At 50.6% G+C, this 19,148-nt stretch overlaps 4 protein-coding genes across 4 annotated transcripts; 2 read left to right on the top strand and 2 right to left on the bottom strand.

Annotated features, from left to right (window-relative positions):
* Window positions 1-4,457: 4,457 nt before the first annotated feature.
* On the top strand, window positions 4,458-7,399 carry N7458_004232 (transcription factor domain-containing protein; the record flags this gene model as incomplete). The annotated part of the gene is given in 6 exon segments (XM_056907614.1): window positions 4,458-4,556; window positions 4,625-4,691; window positions 4,792-5,266; window positions 5,327-5,502; window positions 5,555-6,602; window positions 6,613-7,399. 6 exon segments carry the CDS (start codon window positions 4,458-4,460, stop codon window positions 7,397-7,399), a joined length of 2,652 nt encoding a protein of 883 aa, XP_056768341.1.
* Window positions 7,400-8,871: 1,472 nt separating this feature from the next.
* Window positions 8,872-9,345, top strand: N7458_004233 (uncharacterized protein; the record flags this gene model as incomplete). Its single annotated transcript, XM_056907615.1, has 1 exon — window positions 8,872-9,345. One exon carries the CDS (start codon window positions 8,872-8,874, stop codon window positions 9,343-9,345), a length of 474 nt encoding a protein of 157 aa, XP_056768342.1.
* Window positions 9,346-9,817: 472 nt separating this feature from the next.
* Window positions 9,818-11,494, bottom strand: N7458_004234 (uncharacterized protein; the record flags this gene model as incomplete). The annotated part of the gene is made up of 1 exon (XM_056907616.1): window positions 9,818-11,494. One exon carries the CDS (start codon window positions 11,492-11,494, stop codon window positions 9,818-9,820), a length of 1,677 nt encoding a protein of 558 aa, XP_056768343.1.
* Window positions 11,495-14,106: 2,612 nt separating this feature from the next.
* N7458_004235 (class I SAM-dependent methyltransferase) lies at window positions 14,107-17,064 on the bottom strand (the record flags this gene model as incomplete). Its single annotated transcript, XM_056907617.1, has 9 exons — window positions 14,107-14,257; window positions 14,310-14,512; window positions 14,569-14,707; window positions 14,760-16,041; window positions 16,097-16,171; window positions 16,240-16,502; window positions 16,559-16,575; window positions 16,633-16,764; window positions 16,852-17,064. The coding sequence occupies 9 exons, from the start codon at window positions 17,062-17,064 to the stop codon at window positions 14,107-14,109; spliced, it is 2,475 nt and encodes an 824-aa protein (XP_056768344.1).
* Window positions 17,065-19,148: the final 2,084 nt, after the last annotated feature.

A 19,148-nucleotide genomic window follows, 5' to 3' on the forward strand; every position in this document is an offset into this window, starting at 1 on the left:
GATTATCATTATCATTTATGATTTCACTGATTAACTATCATCTTGTCCGACTTTTCTTTTCTTTCTTTTTTGGCGATCTGGTTCCATTGTTGTTCAATCGCAGTGCATTTAGATGTGCATGACGATGACGGGAATAGTGTATACTTGCATACTTGTATACTTGCCAAGTTCACGATTCGCCAGTATATTTACCTCGGTTCCTATTTGCTTTTGAAGATTATCTATCTTTGTAAATTCAATATTCAACAATGCTTATATGTTATTGTATAATGCAGTCTTAGCATTTGTCGCATAGTCCATGACTCCGACGCGAAGAGTCATTCAATCCAAGTTCATCGGTTATCCGATCAAATGGATCCATCTCATCGGCAAATCCGGGGTCCCCTCCAACCCCTCCTTTCCGAATCCTTTCCGAATTCGAATTCACTTTGGTACCTGGCCCGTTCCCTTTTCCTTTCTTGAACGTCCTATCACCATACAACCATACATCAGACTACACTTCCTACCTCCATCAATTACATTGTACTTACCAAGTACTCCGTACACGGAGTACAGCACTATTCATACATCCCCATCCACCGCCCTCACTCTCAATGCACCTCCGCCCCGACCACGCAGTCCACGATCTCCCCCACTTTACACGCTTTTATCCGCGCCCATCCCCTAGGCGTCCTCACCACCTCGTTGCCCTCGGCGAATTTTGCTACGTTGCAATGTAGTCATATCCCCTGGGTGTTGGATGATGCAGTAGATGCGGAATTGGAAACAGGAACAGAAACGGGGGCCCAATCAGAATCAACGTCCTCTCGGACACTGAACGGTAGCACCACCACCGCCACCACCACCACCACTTCTACTTCTAGCACGCACAACCGCTCCTCCCTGGGCGTCCTGCGTGGTCACATCGCCCGCGCAAATCCACAAACTGCCGCTATGATCGAAGCCGTCACGGACGGCTGTCCCGCTAGCGCCGGCGTCAGCGCCAGCGCCAGCAGCAGTAGTATTACCCCCCAAGAACCCAATTCAGCCGGATCTGGATCTACAGATCAAGTCCACGCCCAAGCCCAGGCCCAGGCCAAAGCCCAAGCACAGGATCACGGCGCGAGCGCAGGCGCAGGCGCAGGCGCAAGCACGGGCTCCTATCTCCCTGGCGAAGTCTTAATCATCTTCACCAGCCCTGTCGATCACTATATCACGCCGCATTTTTACACGGCGGCCAACGCTGCTGCTAACGGTGCTGCTAAAGGAGCGGACAAGGACAGGGACAAGGCGCGGATTGCGCCGACGTGGAATTATGCTGCTGTACAGGTTTATGGGCGGATGAGGGTTTTTCATGATAAGGCTCTGGAAGAGACGGGTTTGTTTTTGGAGGGGCAGTTGTCGGATCTTGCAAGGTTGGGGGAGGAGGGTGTTATGGGGTTTTTGGATGGGGATGGTCATGGTGATGGGCCAAGGCCGTGGACACTTGACGACGCACCTGCAAAGTATATCGCCCTTTTAAAGAAGAATATCGTGGGTATGCAGGTCGAGATCACCCGGGTCGAGGGGCGGTTCAAGGTTAGTCAGGAGAGGCCGGTGGGGGATCGGGAGGGGGTTGTGGATGGGCTGGGGATGCTTGGGGGACGAGGGTCTAGTGCTGCGAGGAGAATGGCGGAGTTTGTGAGGGAGGGGCGTGTTGTATAATGTATTGGAAGGTAACTTGCCATAGGGGTGAGGTTGATGGGTGATGGAGTTTGGGAGATCGGATCGTTTACTATATCACGGTGCATTGTAATTGTATCGGGATCGGGGCGGTTATCCCCGGATCAAGTAGACGGGGTGTATTATTATAGACCTACCTGCATATGTATAAGTATATCCATACATACATGCATACATTCATGCATGCAGGGATGCAGGGATGCAGGATATGCCTTACGGAGGATTTTGCGGAGTGGCCGTACAGTACCAGACTGTCAGTGGGGTTGGCTACTTAGGCTAACCCTGCAGCCTACAGCCCAAGGGTCCGTTCTGCAGGACTACTCCGTACACGCCCTCGGTTGGATAAATGCTTGAAATCGGGGGGATTATCCCCGGTCGGGTGCGTATGTCCTGCATTTTGCATTCTTCATTCTGCATTCTGCACGGAAAAGAGCCGAGTTTTTGCGGGGGTGAGTCTGGGGGAGGCATGGAATAGTCGATGGTAGTATAATGGGACAATAGTCTCGGGGTGTTTTATTCTGTTTTCTTTATTTCTATACGGAGTACTTCGTAGTATATTACTCTGCGCTGTGGACACTAGCTGGTTCTGCGAATGTACAGCAGTGCCGATCTTGTATATCCGTACATACCTCCATACTTGTACTATTAATGCACTATCACCGGCTCTCTCTCGTTCCCTCTTCTTTTTCCCCGTCTCCAAAGGAGTATCCCTATCGTCGATCTCGATCCAGGGACAGGGGCAGGGACAGGGCAGGGTGCATGATTTAGTAAAAGAGGAGAACGGAGGATAAGGCGGGGGGGGAAAGAGAATCGGATCGGACCAGACCAGACCGGACCAGACCAGGATGGCGAATACGAGGGGAATACGTGGGAATAAGGACCACGGACTTGGGACTTGGGACTGGGGAGTAGAGGATGCTGGCCCCGGCCGGCGCTTAGGTGTTCCTTTCATCTCTGGGAGTGGATTGTTTCGGTTTCGGGATCTAGGATCCGGATCGCTCGATCTGGGTGTTTAGTGTTTACTGTTTAGTAGTAACTTGTTAGTCGAGTAGTGGTGAGAAGTGCTGATGTGGGGGTGTTTAAGGACGGCCCTAGGGATTGGGTTGGGTTAGGTACGTAGTAAGTTGCGTCCGTTCCAGAAGATGCTGGGTAAACCTCGGGGAATGTGGGATGTGGAGGGTAGGGTTGATTACAAGGAAGAGGTACCATCGTTGCGGTTGTAATTCTTCAGGAGGGTTTGGGTTCTCGGAGGGGACTAGTGATCTATTTAGTGGGGAGGTTGATGTGAGACATGTGATGGTAACTACTGAGAATACGGTATAGTTGTAGAAATAACCAAGTTCACTAATATATGGGAGCTGCACGGAGTCATCATCCTGGGCAATTGGGAAGGAGGAAGGACCGGAGGTCGCCCGTTAGACCAGGGTCCACGCGGTATTGGACCCCGTGATGAACGTGAAGAGAGACAAGGGGAGGCATATGATTATTGATTATCTTCGAGTACATCAGTGGGAAGGGTAATAAATAGTAAAGAAAATCATCCCTGCAAGGGATTGTTTGTATGGAGGATCGCCAGGGAAGTGTAGACAAGCCCTAACGGCGGAGCAGACTCGAGAAAACGGTAAATGCTCCGATGGGCTCTGGCGTGCGTCCGGAGTAGATTAAATCGTGGTGGGCGGTTAGTAGAAGAGTGGGGTCTGTCCATCAGGGAGATTTGAGGAGGATGAGATGAGGGATTGATTATGACGACGATGATATACTTGGATCATTTAGGTATTTGATGATGAGATTCAGAGCAGTGTTCGATCAGAATGGTAGTGTCTACAAATCGAACTAGTCATAGTAGTTGTCGTCGTAGTAATATAGCAGTATCGAGAAAGCATCGGGAAAATAGAAGAGCCAGTTTTAGCCAAATGTCCTGATTGTGCCATCATGCCCTAGGATCTATCCGGTCTAGCGAGTACAGTCTTAGGCCGAGGGACTACACTAAGCCATCGTCTAGATAGTCACATAGGAGTAGTCGTCGAGTATTCAGTGCTCCATCTCGCAATTAAGCAACGGACTGCCAGACTCGAACTGGAACCGAGCCACTCCATCGGCAGCCCACAAAGACACCAAGAAAGGCTAAGAGTTGCGGTGGCCAGTGACTACGCAGGCGAAGGCGTCAAGCTAGAGGGAATAGAGACAAGTCTACTCCCAGGCTAACTCGAAATAAAATCAGACCAAAATGGCTCAAACCACGCTAGCACCAAAGCAGCTCCCTAGCCAAAAGCCAAAAGGTAAAAAACACTCAAAAGCGCGATGAAAATGCAATCCTTCAACAAACTAAGAAAACTCCGGCGGCACTTTGCGTTCTTCTCCGCATTTCGCTCTCCACAAATCGCCTGCCCCCGTTTTCCCCTCTTTCTTTCTCGACTGAGCAGTCGGAGCCTACTGCTAAGCTAAGCCTACTGGAGACTCGTTTTCTGGGTCTTTTTAGTCTCTTCAGTCTTTTCGGTCTTTTCAGTGAATTTTACTCTTTTTGTTTCGCTCTCTTTCTGGTCTTGGCAACTATTCTCTGCTCGGTCGCTCGGGTCATCCATCGCTTCATCCGTATTCCTGCCCGTTTTCTGCTTTTCCACTTCCACTTCCTCCCCCCCCCCCAACACCTCCTTCCCTCTCTCTTTCTCTCTTTCTTTCTCTTGTTCTTCCTCCAAATCTCTTCCTCCTCCCTCCTCCCTCCTCCCTCTATGCCTCTCTCCCGTACTCAATGAGCGATGTCGCGCCCGCAGGTCAGCATCGACCGCCTGACGCCGCGCCGCGCGACGATTGAACCGCGCGAGGCCATGAACTGCAAGTCCTGTCGCAAACGAAAGGTACCACCACTCCCAACTCCCAAGACCGGTCTCAATCCACCCGGAATTACTCATCGCTTTTTTTCCAGATCAAATGCAACCGTCTCCGTCCCAGCTGCGAGGCCTGCAAGGTCTTCCAAAGCCCGTGCATTTATGGTGAGAGAGCACCGCTCGGATATCCCGCCAACTGGGCCGATTCCCGCATTCCCATCGCCTGACCCGCCAAACTAACCTCCATCTTCGCCCGCTGGTACAGATGCGATTCCTAAAAAGCGCGGCCCGAAAACAGACGTCCTCGAGGCTCTCCTCAAACGCGTCGATGGCCTGGAAAAGAGACTCCAGGATGAGAAAAATCCCATCTCTCCCACATCCCCGGACAAGCAGCAAGCCGACGATCTCCCGCTCGGACAGGCGCAGGGCACCCGTCGCAACACCGTCGATGCCTCCGCATTTGACTCGTATCCGGCGAGTGACTCGCGACCGACCCTGTCATCGAGCCTGTCGCAAAATTCCGACTCGTTTCCGAGGTTGACTGGCCATGAACCCTCGCCGGGCAACCCGCAATCGGCTCCGCAGAATGGCGCTCTCTCCGATGTCTTGCTGGACGCGTATTTCGCACGATTGCATGGGAAACCTTTCTACGTGTTGGATGAAGCGGGCACTCGACAGCGCCATCAGTTGAATCAGTTACCGGTACATTTGGCGATGGCGATCTCGGCCATGACATTGAGGTAGGTGGTTCGATCTGGGCAGGTAGATGCGATATCAGGATCAAGTCTAATGTCTTGTAGGTATACTCATGTTGGACAACCGGAGCAGTCTCTGCGTGTTGGGTTGGATGCGGCTCTTCACGCGCGGCGGATGATTGACGTGGACAATCCCACGATGGAGGGATTACAGTCCTTGCTACTACTCTCACAAGCCTTTTTTGCCTATGGATTGGGCAAGAAGGCTTATATGACATTCTGTATGGCCCCGTACCAGCACAGGACCTGAAATATTGACTAATCGCGGACTAGCAAACTGCGCGGCCATGGCGGTGGCTCTGGATCTACTGCGTGAAATGCCTTCCAAAGCCAATCTCTCTGCACCCGAGCGCGAAACCCGCCGCCGATTATTCTGGTCCGTCTACCTGATGGACCGCTTTATTACATGCGGATCCCGGCGGCCATGTCTGATTGCAGACCACTCCATCGTCTTGCGGCTCCCTTCTTGGTCTCCCCACGCAGCTGGTCTCAATATGGAGGGCGAACTGTTCCACGTCGGTCCGAACATTCAATACTCGGCTGACTCGCGCCGGAAAACACCCAGTGCGGCGTCATTGTTGATCGACATTACCCGCATCCTCGGCGTCACCAACCGCTATTTGGCTGCCGGTGGTGTCAAGGGAGATTCGCACTTCCCATGGCATGCACTCTCCAATCTGTCCAAAATCCGACAAGAACTGGATATCTGGGCGGCAGGGACACAGGATGTCTTTGCTTCGATAGAGACATTATTCGGTCATCCCGAGAGTACAACGCTACTTTTGAGTAAACTGATTTACCATCTGGTGCACTGTCTCATATACCGCCCTTTCCTCCCCATCGATCTCGTGGAGCTAAGAGGCACGGGCCAGCATCAGTCCTGGCAGATCGAGGCAACCAATCTATGCTTCTCCCATTCCAACGCGATCGCAGAACTCGTCGAGCTGGGCCGAAATTCCCCGCTGGTGGAGTGGCCCGCCTTTGTGGGGTATTGTGTATGCACGGCGGGTACTGTGCATGTCCATGGGGTGCACTACAAAGGTCGTGAGGGCGAGGTCTTCTCGTCGAGTGCGGAGTTTCTCACCCGCGAGATGCACCAGCTGGCCTGGTTGCGGAATTCCTGGGCCGGGGTCCAACATCAGCGGGAGCTGCTGCAAACGATATACACCTGTCATGCGGAGCTGGTGCGGAATCTGGCGAGTAGTTCGATGCGCTTCTCGCCTGTGTTCCATCTGGAGGATTTCTTGGACCGGTATCCCGGTCTGACTGTAGATGGTGCCCATGCGCGGTTGGTTGATACCGGGGATGAACTGGTCGCGAGGTAGGAACAGAACACTCGCTTCAATTATTATACAATGGCTAACTTTGCATATCTCAGTCCTGCTGGCTATGTCGACCAACAAACCCAGTTCTACCGTCCAATGGCACCACCCTCATACCAACCCCCAAACCCCCTTCTACGGCAATCTTCGACCAACACCCTCACCCCTTCCATCCTCTCAAACCCCAGATTCCGACCGCCGAAACTCCCACTCCCATTCTCAACACCCAAATAACAAACAACATCAATCGACTGGAAACCCCCTCTCCCCAGCCCTCCACTTCCACCAACAACAACCTCAACCCTCCCCCTCCCTCTCCTCCATCTTCCCCATCCAATCCGCCTCCGACCACCTCTCCCAATCCACCTCCCAACCCTCCCAAGAAACATCCCACCTCTCCCTCCCCAGCGCCTTCTCCCCCAGCGCCTTCGGCCTCTCCCCACCCGCCTTCCTAACAGACCCCTCCCTGGCAATCGCCCCAACGCCCCCTTCAAACCCTCAATACGCAACCTTCCCCTTCGACACGACAGCCACAACCCAATCCGGTGCCGCACTGACTCCCGGCGCGCAGTCGCAAACGAGCGGCTCGCATACGGCGAGCAGTGAGACCGGCACGGGTAGTCTGGAGAAAGATCCGTTCTTGAGTCTTTTGGAGCAGTTGGCGGAGAATGAGCATTCGCAAGGTGGACCTAGTGAATTGGATTTCTTTTTGACGGGGGCTGTGGATGGGGAGGCCGATGTTAATGTTAATGTGAAGGTTGGCGCGGAGGAAGGGAGGACCCGAGCCGAGATGTAAATGGTTTAAAACGGGTGATTGGTTGATTGATTGGGTTGGCGTGGTTTGATTGTATTACGGGGTGGGATATTGTATATACTGTTTTGTCAAAAGGACTGGACTGGACTGGAGTAGGTTCAATGGCATGGCTATGCCAATGGCGCTGTATCTGGTTGTGGGTGTAGTTTATCTAAGACTATACATAACTGCACAGGTTTCTACCTAAATCGGCGCGATAGCCTGAAAGTCCCAGCTATTCACGAAAAGTGACTTGAGTACTCCCTTGAGACTTAATACCCAGAATCATTCATATCCTACCGTACAGTACTTCCTTTTCTATACTGTCCACCAACACGTCATCTTTCTTGAGTCTGTACTCTGATCATGTATTGTGAATAGATATCTGCCACACATCCACTCGGTAGTCCGCCTCGAATACGAATATATCCTCTCGCCAAGTCTAAATCTGCCTCATACATGCTCCTATACGAGCCAAGCAGGCGGAACAACCTAGGACAGGGCAACTACATACACTTATCACGCCCGAGTCCGTCCCTCGCTACGAGATCAGGTAGATACCTGTAGATATGAAAATAGCGTGCAGATAGATCCTTAGAAGAAGTAATGCCTGGGATGGATCATTCTACCCGGATTAGGAAACGTAAAGCGAGATCTTGAGGCGGAATACTAAATCTGTCTGGAAGTAGTTTACGAAGTACATAGCCTATCATCGATAAACTAGCGCCTAGTGGGTATGACGCCTTGCCTGGGGTTTGCCCGGTGCCTGGTATTATTTTCCCCGGGCGCATCGCTTATCTATTTACCTATTCCTTTGATTGGGATTAGGCATTAGGCTTCTTCGATCCCTGATGGAACATGGATTGCGCTAGGAGTTGCCCGAAGATCCATTGGAGTGGGGTGGGGAGACAGGGCTGTGCCTGGTGTGGTGCCCTACGGCTCAGCCACTGCCAATGTTAATGAACTACTGACGTAGTTATGGAGGAAGGTGGACACGTGGAGTTGGATAGTATAGTGAGTCAGTTGATAGTGATGCTATGGAGGTAGCTTTCAGTGTTTCGTGGTAGGTTATTGGTAGGTAATCCCTCAGTCCGTAGGTAGTGAGTCGTTCGTTGTTTGCAAGTATAGAATGTCCCTAGCTGTGCCTAGGTGGGTCTATACGAGACGCCGAGGTAAGGCTCACTTTGGTCTTGTCTTGGTAGGTCGTGACCTCTTCCGAATTCAAGGATGGATGGAATCCATTATGGACATGGCTATTTGTATATAGTCAGAAACCAGTATATAATGACCTTCCCAGTGCCTGTTCCCTTCATATCAATATCTACTCAATTCATCATCTACTCAACTGATCTTGTCTACTCGTCTACAACCAACCTACCATCTCTGCTCTTCCCTGAGCAGAATATTTTATCCAAACACATACATCAAACCTCCATCCAATCTACATCCTCCCCTGTCCCAGCTGCTACAATACAATGTGGGAATTCCTCAAATCCCCCTCCCGCCGCCGCCGCGAAGCCCAAGAACGCCTCGCAGAACAAGTCCGCAGAGACAAAGAAGCTCTCAAAGAGCAGGAGCGCCTTTGCGAAGCTGCCGCTAAAACTGCCGCTGCTGCGCCCGTCACTCCGGCGTATAAACCATACTATCCGCCATCAACTACCAAGACATCGCGGGTGTCACGGGGATCGGGGTACTCGGGTGGGGGCTCGTCTGGGGGTGGATATGTAGGTGATTCGGGGGGTTCTTATGGAGGGGTGGTGGATATGGAGATGGTGGGGGTTCGAGTTCTGGGGGCTGTTCGGGGGGTTCGTCTGGTGGGGATGGTGGCGGTGGTGGAGGTGGAGGGGGTGGGGATGGAGGCGGTTGCTGAGTATTTGTTTCCATATATACTGGACTATCATGTCTCTGGGAAAGTTCGTTGGAAGAGTGGGTTCGTTTTGATGCTTTAGATGAGCAAGTATTTGAAATTCATGATGGAACTTGAACAGCGATGACCCTATCTAGATCTGAGACGGGCGTAGTCTTCCTAGGGCATTGGAGTCACCAGTCCACGTGCTATATGTAGTGTTAGAATTCGTGACAAGGGACAGATAGATCCAAGGATCGTAGGATTGTTGATGAAGTTAATATCTAACGAGAGGCTAGAGAATCTAAATAGATGGGCAGGACCTTGTGGCTAATAGCCTGCATGATAAACATGTAGGGCTCTTTCTGATATTGGATATGTCTATGCTATTGAGATCAGAGAAGAAAGAAGTTTTGATATGATCTCCGAGTGGAGATTCTACCGCTCCATACTTGAGGGGTTACTTACTCAGGGCTGTTGACCCTCCAAACCCATTTTTATGGATGAGGAAGATTTGACGTATTGAGTAGCATTGAAAGAAGCCATAATTTAACTACAATTATAATCCAAGGTCCTTAGACGACATCCCCTTTTGCCCTGCTTTCAACAATCGCAACATGCTCCACCTGGTAAGGATCGACCTTTGTATGCTTGAATTGGCGAGCAGGAATCTTCTTCTCAAAAAGAATATCAAGCTCACTATAGCTTCTCCCTTTCGGCTCCGGCAACCTGAAAAACGTCCAAACAAAGCACAAAAAGCACGTTCCAAGCCAGAAGAAGCCCGCCTTTGCACCCCAGTCCCACGCAGTAGGTGTCAGCTGATAGTTAATGAGGACGTTTGTTACCAGCCCGGCGATGTTGTAGAAGTTTCGGGCAATCACGATCGTCTTGGCTCGTAATCTTGTAGATGACATCTCGGCGACGAGAGAGTAACATACGGGACCGACTGTAGAGTCGTAGACGAAGGCGAATACCAGAATCATGGAGCCGACAGCCCATGACACGGATTTGTTGGTTTTTGGGGCAATTCCGAGCATGCCGACTATGAACAGAATCACACACATGGTCGCTGTTCCGACTAGATAGATTTTTCGTCGACCAACGAAGGTCATGACCCACCATGACAACAGTGTTCCAACGGCTGCGATAGCATAAAGTCCCATAGACATGTCGAATGCGTCCACGGTAGGAAGTCCAGCTTGTTCGTAAAACGTTGTTGAGTAACCGATAAATGTTGACCCGCAGATACTTTGGGCCACCCAAGCAGCGGTACAGATCTCAGTTCGACGAAGATCCACTCCCTTGAAACAGTCCAGGTAGCTGGTACCGGACGACATCTCTTGTTCGAGTTGATTGGTATGTTCCATCATCGCAATTGTTTTATCTGCATCAAAGTCCGGATCATTTTTGGTTGTAAGCCTCAATAATGACCGTTTCGCTTCTTCGAGACGCCCCTTGCGGACTAACCACCAAGGTGACTCTGGTGCAAAGTAAACACCGACGATGAGGAGTGGTGGCCACATCCACTGAATTCCAAAGGGGATACGATAGGCTTCGGCTGTGGTATTGTTGACTATTCCGCGTAGTACTCCAGAGGCGATGAAATGGCCAATAACCCAGCACAAGTTGTTGTAAGTCGTCAGGTATGCCCTAAGACTAACTGGACACACCTCGGAAGCATACGCAGTCGAGATAGTTTGGAACACACCCCACGGCAAACCACAAAGGATCTCACCAACCAAAAGCATCTTGATGTCCACGGCGAAAAAAGTGATAAAAATGAACCCTGTGATCATGACTAAAGCACCGAGAATCGTCTTACGATAACCAATACGTTCCGAAATAAGGCCCGTCAAGAAAAGTCCAAGAATTTCACCAACAGCAGCACCATCCGATAAACCAGAGCGCCACGGAGCTGAAATGGTATATTTCCCAGTTGCCGGGTTTAGAATGCCGTATTTCTTGCTGAACGTCGGAAGCGCATAAAAGTTCGCCAATAGAAGAGTGTCGTAGCCTTCCATCACTAGGGCGGTTGATAGGACAATAGACCAGAACGCAGCTTTGGGGTATAGTTTCAGGGCTCGGCTGAGGGTCATCTGCTTTTCCAGTTCGGCACCCTCCTTCGCCTCATGGATGAAGCTGGTCAACTCGGTCTTTTGGACGGTGGAGTGGTGAATAATGGGCTCTTCATGGGCAAGGCCCGAAGACTCGTGTCGGTGTGGATTCTCATTGTGTTCGACAGTTTCCGACATGGCGCCAGGCGATGATTGAGAAATACTCAATGACACGCGGTGTGGGCCGCGGCTTCACTCAACAGGGACGCGATAAAAGCATCTTCAAGGTCAAAGTCGCGAGAGCCCAAGCTTTATATCATGAATTACAGCCCTAACACTCCTAGTCAGAATAACCAATTTAGATAAAATGTTCAAGGCCAAAGGGCAGCTACCTCGTGCTCATACACTGGAATGGCGACATCATCTCGTTTTCTCCACAATCATGGAATTCTGGATAATTTCTCTGGAGCCTTCCAATCGCCGTGTTGACGCGACTTAACCTAGACTCAAACTTTCCCAGATATCACTGCGATTTGGAACTTGCTTGGGTCAGGACTTGATGGTTTGTGCCTAGCGCAATGTCTGAGCCCCACCAAAGCTTGAATTTCTTACCTTGCGCCATGGCTGTGGCTGATGGCGAATCGCCCTTCCGCTCTTATGTTCTTCTGTCTGGGATTCGGCGAAGCTTAGCCTAGTGTTTAGTCTCGGCGAAAGTTCCTTACACGGCGGTAGTCTAAGTATGTAGCAGCGCTCTGTTTGGTCACTTGGGAAGCTGATACCACATACTAGCTAGCGGCGCTTGGAAGGTTCAGCCGTGTGAATATACCATGCAATGCTTGGCAACTTTGGCCATACTTTTTCAATGACCGAAAATTACTCCGCGGTGAAATTCACGGTGACTGATTTGATTTGAGTCTCATCAAGGCCTAAGCACACCATTTATGGGGCAGATGTCATGTCTGGTGACGGGTTTATCGGGGGTCGACGGTGTCCCCAGTCAAAGTCTGGTGGAGGAGAAAATCATCTTAATAAAGAGACAAGAAATTTTTCCTCGGGTGCTAGAAATAAAATTGCAGATCGCCTAGCATCTGCGCTCGGATGCTCACCCGAGGCCCATTGCCCCGGATTTCGCTGGCTTCCGTGGCTAGCGTGTTGATTTCGATCATGGTGGGGAGATTATTGAGCTTAAATTATTGCTCTTTCATTTATGATACCCTACTAGCGTCGTTTAGTGTTGTAGCCTTGCACGCTGCTACTTTTTCCCAGGCTGGAGTCTCCCATATCTCTGGTTTCTAGTCAAATATGCAATTGGCAGGACCCCGAGCACAGGCTCAATCAACCCCTTGAAAATCTCGGCAGGACCTACGAATGACTTTCATTAAATGTAATCAGGAACGAAAGAACCTTGGGGATGACGCGGTAGTTTCCTTTCTGGCCGGTCTCTGACAACCCGCATCTAACATCCTCACCCAAACACACGACGCCCAAGTTTCGGTTTAGGTAGTTTCGGTTTAGGTGGTTCCGAACAAGACGGTTTAGCCTTTTGGGATAATTATTTCACATGGTATACTGCCACTTCCGTATCACTAAAGCGAGCCGCGGACTGGACTGGGGCTCGGGCGTGCGGTTTGTGAATAGGAGTTGGTTAAGATGAATTTGCCTGTTATGGATATAATTGAGTGTGTTTGAATTGCGCGCTCCTTGTTACATGGATATTCTGTGGATTTGAGTGTTTTCAGGACTGTTCTTTTTGTGTGAGTGCAATTCATGGACAGGTTGGAAGGTCGGACGGAGGTAACCGTAATCTTCCGTCCGATTCTCCGAGAATCTTTTATGTTCGCGGCCTTCATATTTTGGATAGCTTAATTGAATCTTCGTCGACGTGCTACTGGCTATGATAGCTCTGATTTCAGTCTATCCTTTCAAGATTTCGGGCTATAACATGCACAGGTTCCCTCTGCGTCCTTTGGTTTAGTAATAGAAGACTTTCTAGTCGAATATACATTATACAACCCAGTATATAACGTAGTTCGCTGCCGTCCCGAACACCCCAAACACCATGGTAAATACGATAATTTAGATTATGATATTTCAACCCACAAGGGTTTATATAAGTTCATGAGATATTCAAGTATCAAATATGTCACATTAAGTATATTTATCAGGTCAAACCCTATTTTGAGGTAATATAATATTGATATATAAATATGCATCACCTTGTCGGCGTTTATTTTTAGTAATATATGTAAATAACTATGTAATCTATTTATTGATAGATCTATACTAGTTGATACATTACCAGGAACTATCCTACCAAAAATCAAGAAATATTATACTCTTGTTGTTGATATATAGCCACATGAAATATCGTGTTTACTATGGTGTTTGGGGGTGTTCGGGACGGCAGGGAATTACGTTAGAGACTGGGCTCTCAAACTGACATTAGTCATGACTGTTTTCAAAATACATCACTTCTATCATCCAGCATTTGAAATAACAGTTATCCCATCACGGCATACACGAGACAACACGATCCGAAGGAAATTCATCATCAAAAAAATCAAATTTTGTAATCAACCCCACCACCGCCTGCGTGCAGGGGTTATTAATACTCCATACGCCTCAGAAAAATATGTATCATAAGAATAAAAGCCATGGACCGGCAAAACCGGACAAAAAAACAAAAAAACAGTAGGGGATCACGTTAGGGGGCATAGAGTAATAAGGGATAAAATCGGACGAGGTAACACGCTGAGAGAAAGGAAATGGATATCAGGTATCATCTAGGGGAGGAGGGGGTAGGAATGGTTTCAAATTTGCAAATCTTCCACACTGTTGGAGCGCTTGGCTGATCCGAGGGCCGCGTCGCCGAGGGAGAGGACGGAGATGGTGCGGCTGTTCTTGGGGCGAGTGATGTCCTCGGTCTTGGTGCAGATCCAGGTTGAGGCGTACATGTTGACGCTGGAAGATGTCAGGAGAGTATTCTTGATTAGGGAAACGGGTGTGGACTAACCGGTCAATACACGTTCCTGGGAAACGGGCGCCAACACGGCGGGGTGAGAAGCCGTTCTCCTCAAAGTGCTTGATGTACCAGGGGTCGATGCTGGCAGAGCGGAGCAGGATACGACCACCCTTCTTCAGAGCAGCGTTGAAACGACGGGCTTGTGCGGGTGCGGCATCTCCCTCGGGGTCGAACCAGTCCATGGAGTCCATGACCTAGATATCGATGTGAGCTACAATGTTGATGAATGTATCGGGACTGGATGACTTACCACGGCGATGGTCAATGTGCCAGGGGTAATGCGGTTGATCACCTCGTTGATCTCATCGGTGTGAATGCGGAGACCGTCAAAGGCACCGGGTGTAGATAACTTGACGTGTGCTTGCGGTGACAGGTACGTAGGTTGGCAGCTGTGATCGTGTTAGCAAAGTGATTCCATTAAGAATGCCAGGGTCAACTTACCGGCGATCGAACTTGCCCTGCATGCACAGGTAGTAGAAGTAGTTATCGTTGCTGATCAGAGTATCGTTGACCACAGGATCCAGAGTGTTCACCACGTATTCCCAGATAGACTGGCCACTGATATCCTTGCCGTGCTTCATATCCGTCGTCAACCCGTTGCGGCGGAAGTAGTCATCAACAATCATGTTGCGCTGGTTACGCGGGACACCAGCTGCCTTCCAGGCAAACCACTCAGTGCTGACAATAGCCCAGTTCAACGGCTTGCTGAGCAGAACCCGACGAATGCGAGGCCAGATCTCCCGCTGCTCAGCAAGAGTCTGTGCCGAGCACATCTTCTCCACCTCACCCTGAAGTCCGAAAATATTGAACAGGTAGCGAATCATGCGGATAGCATGGCGCGAGCCACCAGTCTCGTACAGACCACGACCAGACTTGGAGGTGAAGACGTGAGTGTGCTCGGCCCAGTACTGGAAGGCCTGGCTGGACAAGTGAGGGCTGAGCTTGGAGATGAGGAGCTCGCGGAACTCAGGGTGCTTGCCCTCGCCGAAGATCTTCCACATGTCACGGTGGCCCAGCGCAATGTAGCTGGCCACCTTGAGCTCTAGCAGATGGTTCTGGTTGGGGTTCAGGTCGACGGCGTGAACGCGACGGGGGTTCTTTTGCAGGTAATCCAGGATGTTGTCACCGGCGCTGGTAATGGCCAGAATCACATCATCGGGGCCAATGTTGAGCAGGCGGTGGTCGACACGGGGATCCTCCCAGGTGAAGGCATAGATGTACTCATTCTGGAACTGGGTGTGCTTGGGAAGCATATCATTATAGTGGATGCGGTAGTGGTGGTTTTGATAGAAAGAAGAAGGAAGGGGCAGGTTGGCGCTCAAGTTGATCACAGCCGACTCATATGCCTTAGAACGGATCTCGGTCGTTGCATTCTCCACAGCTCTGTCCATCTCCTTCTGGTGGTTGGCGGGGAGCAGGTAAGGAGACTCGGTGAAGGAAGCATCCAGCTTCTCAATGGCGGCCTGGCTCGAGGGCGTAGAGGCAATCTCCTTAGGGCAACCCACGAAGATGTAGTAAGGGATACCGCCGAGAGCATAGTTGCGCTCACTGGCCGAGATCACGGTACCGAACTTGTACTCCAGGTAATCACGACGAGCGGCTTCCAAGCTCACACGGTCAAAGTCAAACCACGCGCGCCAGAAGACACGTCCGAGCCAGTTGACATGGCGGTTGAAGGCGCCACCGGTGTAGTTACGGCAGGAGACGTCGACAATGCTTTGAACTGTACATGGTGTCAGCATCAATTGAGATTCACCTCCCGCGTTTTCGAGCATTACCGTAGAAATCGCAAACACCGAGCAGGCCAGTTGCCGTGAGGCGGGAGGTCAACGAATCAACAACGCTGTAGTAGTCTGACAAGAAACGTCAGTCAGAATCATAGTCCTCAGAGTATCCCGCATCTCTGGTTGTGCCTGCTTACCGGGAATCATAGACAAGCTGTAGCTCATGGTGATCAAATCTGCACAATCAGTGGTCACACCATCAGCCGCCTTGGGGTCAACCTGCCTCTCGGGGAGACGGAACGAGCGAGCATCCTGGCACAAGACGGTAACATTTTTCCAGCCGAGGCGTTGGAAGCGCTGGCGGGCAACGTCGCAGAGGGAAGGGGAGAGATCGACGAGGTAAACGTGATCGAAGAACTTGTCCACAGGAAGGAAAGCCGACATGGCCTCGATGTTGTATCTGCCGGAGGGTTAGTCGATTGCGATAAACACGAGACAAGCGTCTGCTGCACATACCCAGTACCACCACCAACCTGTGAGCAATGCTCGTTAGCTACTGTCCTTCAATGGCAGTCAATCTCATCACTTACATCAACCCAAACTGCCTTGCCTGCCTTGATCTCCTTGTTCTCTACTTTGTACTTCAACTGCGCGGCCACCAGACCGAGCATGTCCTCACGACCATGGAGCAGACGACGACGAGTCGCATCGTAAACATTCGCCTAGTAGCCACGGTGTCAGCTTTCTTCCATTGAGATCTCCCAAGCTCATTTTCCACTTGGGGGTACCAGATGTCCTCCCCAACATACTTGGGTCTTGTAGAAGCTCTCCAGCGCACCCTGCTGGCCCTCCACACTCCTATCATGGGGCTTCAGGAAATTGGCCCAGATGAACTTGACATACGTAAGCAGGCCATGGTCCATATCAACCTTGAGCTGCTTGGAGGAGACGAGGAGAACGAGCGCGACGAGGGCAAAGACCAAGAAGGCCGCGCCGGCGATGTAGACATGCAACCAATCCATAGCGGGGAGTGTCTGGTCAGAAGGAGAGGGGGTTTAGAGGAGGAGGAATAAGAAATAAGAAGCTCGGCGGGGAGACGAGAGGCACGAGGGGGAGCAATTCATATACGGCGGGTGTGCATATGAAGGCGAATGGCCCGCGGCCCATTGAGAGGGGCAGAGCGCATCACGGACATCCTATCACGGCGACACATGGGTGGGGAGAGGAATCATGATAAGGCCGGAGTGGATTAGTGGGCAGAGCAATGAGCAATTGGTGGCAGGTACTGAGTACGGGGGGAGCAGATGTGAAGGAAGAGGGTTTGGGAGTGGAGGTGGAGTAGATGGGCACTGGAAGGAAGTAGCGGGTACTTGGGGGGCTGTCGAGATCGCAGGAGCGAGTACAGTAGGATGGTACGCGAATCTTACTCCTGACTAGACTATTCCCGGGAGTACCTGATACCTCCGGTACTACTAACTACAGTATGCTATTACGAGGACTCCGTACTCGTACTTCTAACCTTCTAACTACAGTACCGTACCGAGTACTCCGTACCCTCCATCAGGAATACATTCCTAGCTCCTTAGGTCAGCAATAATCCATGATGTTCTCTCTATTCTTAGTATTAGTATTAGCATTAGTATTAGCATTAGTATTAGCATTAGTATTAGTATTAGTATTAGTATTAGTATTAGTATTAGTATTAGTATTAGTAGTATCATTATTAGTATTATTATGCACACAGTTTGAATGCTATTCAACCTGAAGATCTGATTCCAACTTTAAGGGCAATTAACTTTGGTAGTGTTCATTCTCGGGGGCCACTCACAGTTCGGCCCGTCGGCATGTGCTGAGCGGGTCCGACCCTCCAGTGCACGCTCGCGAAGGCGGTTCCTGGCCGTCCAAGGCCGCCCGTGGGGGCATTCCGGGGCCCTCATTGGTGTCACCCACTCGGTAAGCTTCTGGGGTCGATGGGCGCCAATCAGCTGGTCGATCGCCAGCACATTGAGGGTTCCCCGGATTTAATGGGACCTTGCGACGTGCACTGAATAACGATGCAATGATTAATGACCAATGACCGGATTATTATGATTCTCGACACCCTTCCAGTGGTAGAATCTACGGAGTTCTACGGAGTGAATGCTCAAATACTCCCTGGGTACGGTAGATGGCAATCCTCCGAGATTCTGCCTATCAGCGGGACGATCTGAATTCAACAATAGTCCTGACCCATATAATTACTCCTGTACTGTCGTAATTAGACGCCGCAGTTCCCCATTCTATGTGGCAACATCGAAGATCATTTCCACGACGTGCACTCGTGTCCCAACCAAACACCCAAAGGAAAGGGTAAGGATCTGAGGGGTCCTCCGGGGGACGACAGTATGTAGTATGTACAGTACTCTACGGTACTGTTGTTAGGACGTTGGACCTGAACGTTATGTGCGCTCCTGATATCGGCCCCATATTTGGTCTTTTGACCTGTTGGATTACTGGGTCCGGGCGCGCGTCGTAACAGCTACTGGATTATTATTAGGGTCAAGTCGGGAGACCATCAGCACATGTCTGCCACATTCGAGTCGCCTGGCTCGGCTAAAGTAAATAAGAATCCATCGTCTCTGATTGATGAATCCATCTTCGGTCACTCCATGCCTTCCTGTTCGGGTACTAGACCCGTGACTAGCGAACCACAGACGACACTCTTTCCATAATCTCTGTCGGGTTGGCCATCTACTTCACCGCTAAAAGGCAATCGAGGACCCGTGCTCGCAAGAAGATCCCTTTATATCACAGGACAAGGATCACGGGACAAGGACTGGAAAAGCGTGTCGGTCTTCCTCTTGAAGCTGGGTGATCTGATGATCTGACCTGGCAGCTTATCTACAGATTGATACGGTATGCGGCCACTGATGCGCAGGCAACAAAAAAGCACGGTCCCAGCTTACCCATGGCTGAGCTCGCATTCGGAAGGTGTTCCCTTCTCACGTTCATGGCCTTACTATTGATTATTGATTATTCTCGCACAATAATATGGGATTGGTCAAGAATAGGACCACCGGCTCAGAAATAGTGCCCCCCTTAGCTAGCCTCAGGCCCAACCGCATAT

The sequence above is a fragment of the Penicillium daleae genome (assembly GCF_028827525.1).
Source record: "Penicillium daleae strain IBT 16125 chromosome Unknown utg000004l_segment0_segment0, whole genome shotgun sequence".
In the NCBI taxonomy this organism is placed as follows: domain Eukaryota; kingdom Fungi; phylum Ascomycota; class Eurotiomycetes; order Eurotiales; family Aspergillaceae; genus Penicillium; species Penicillium daleae.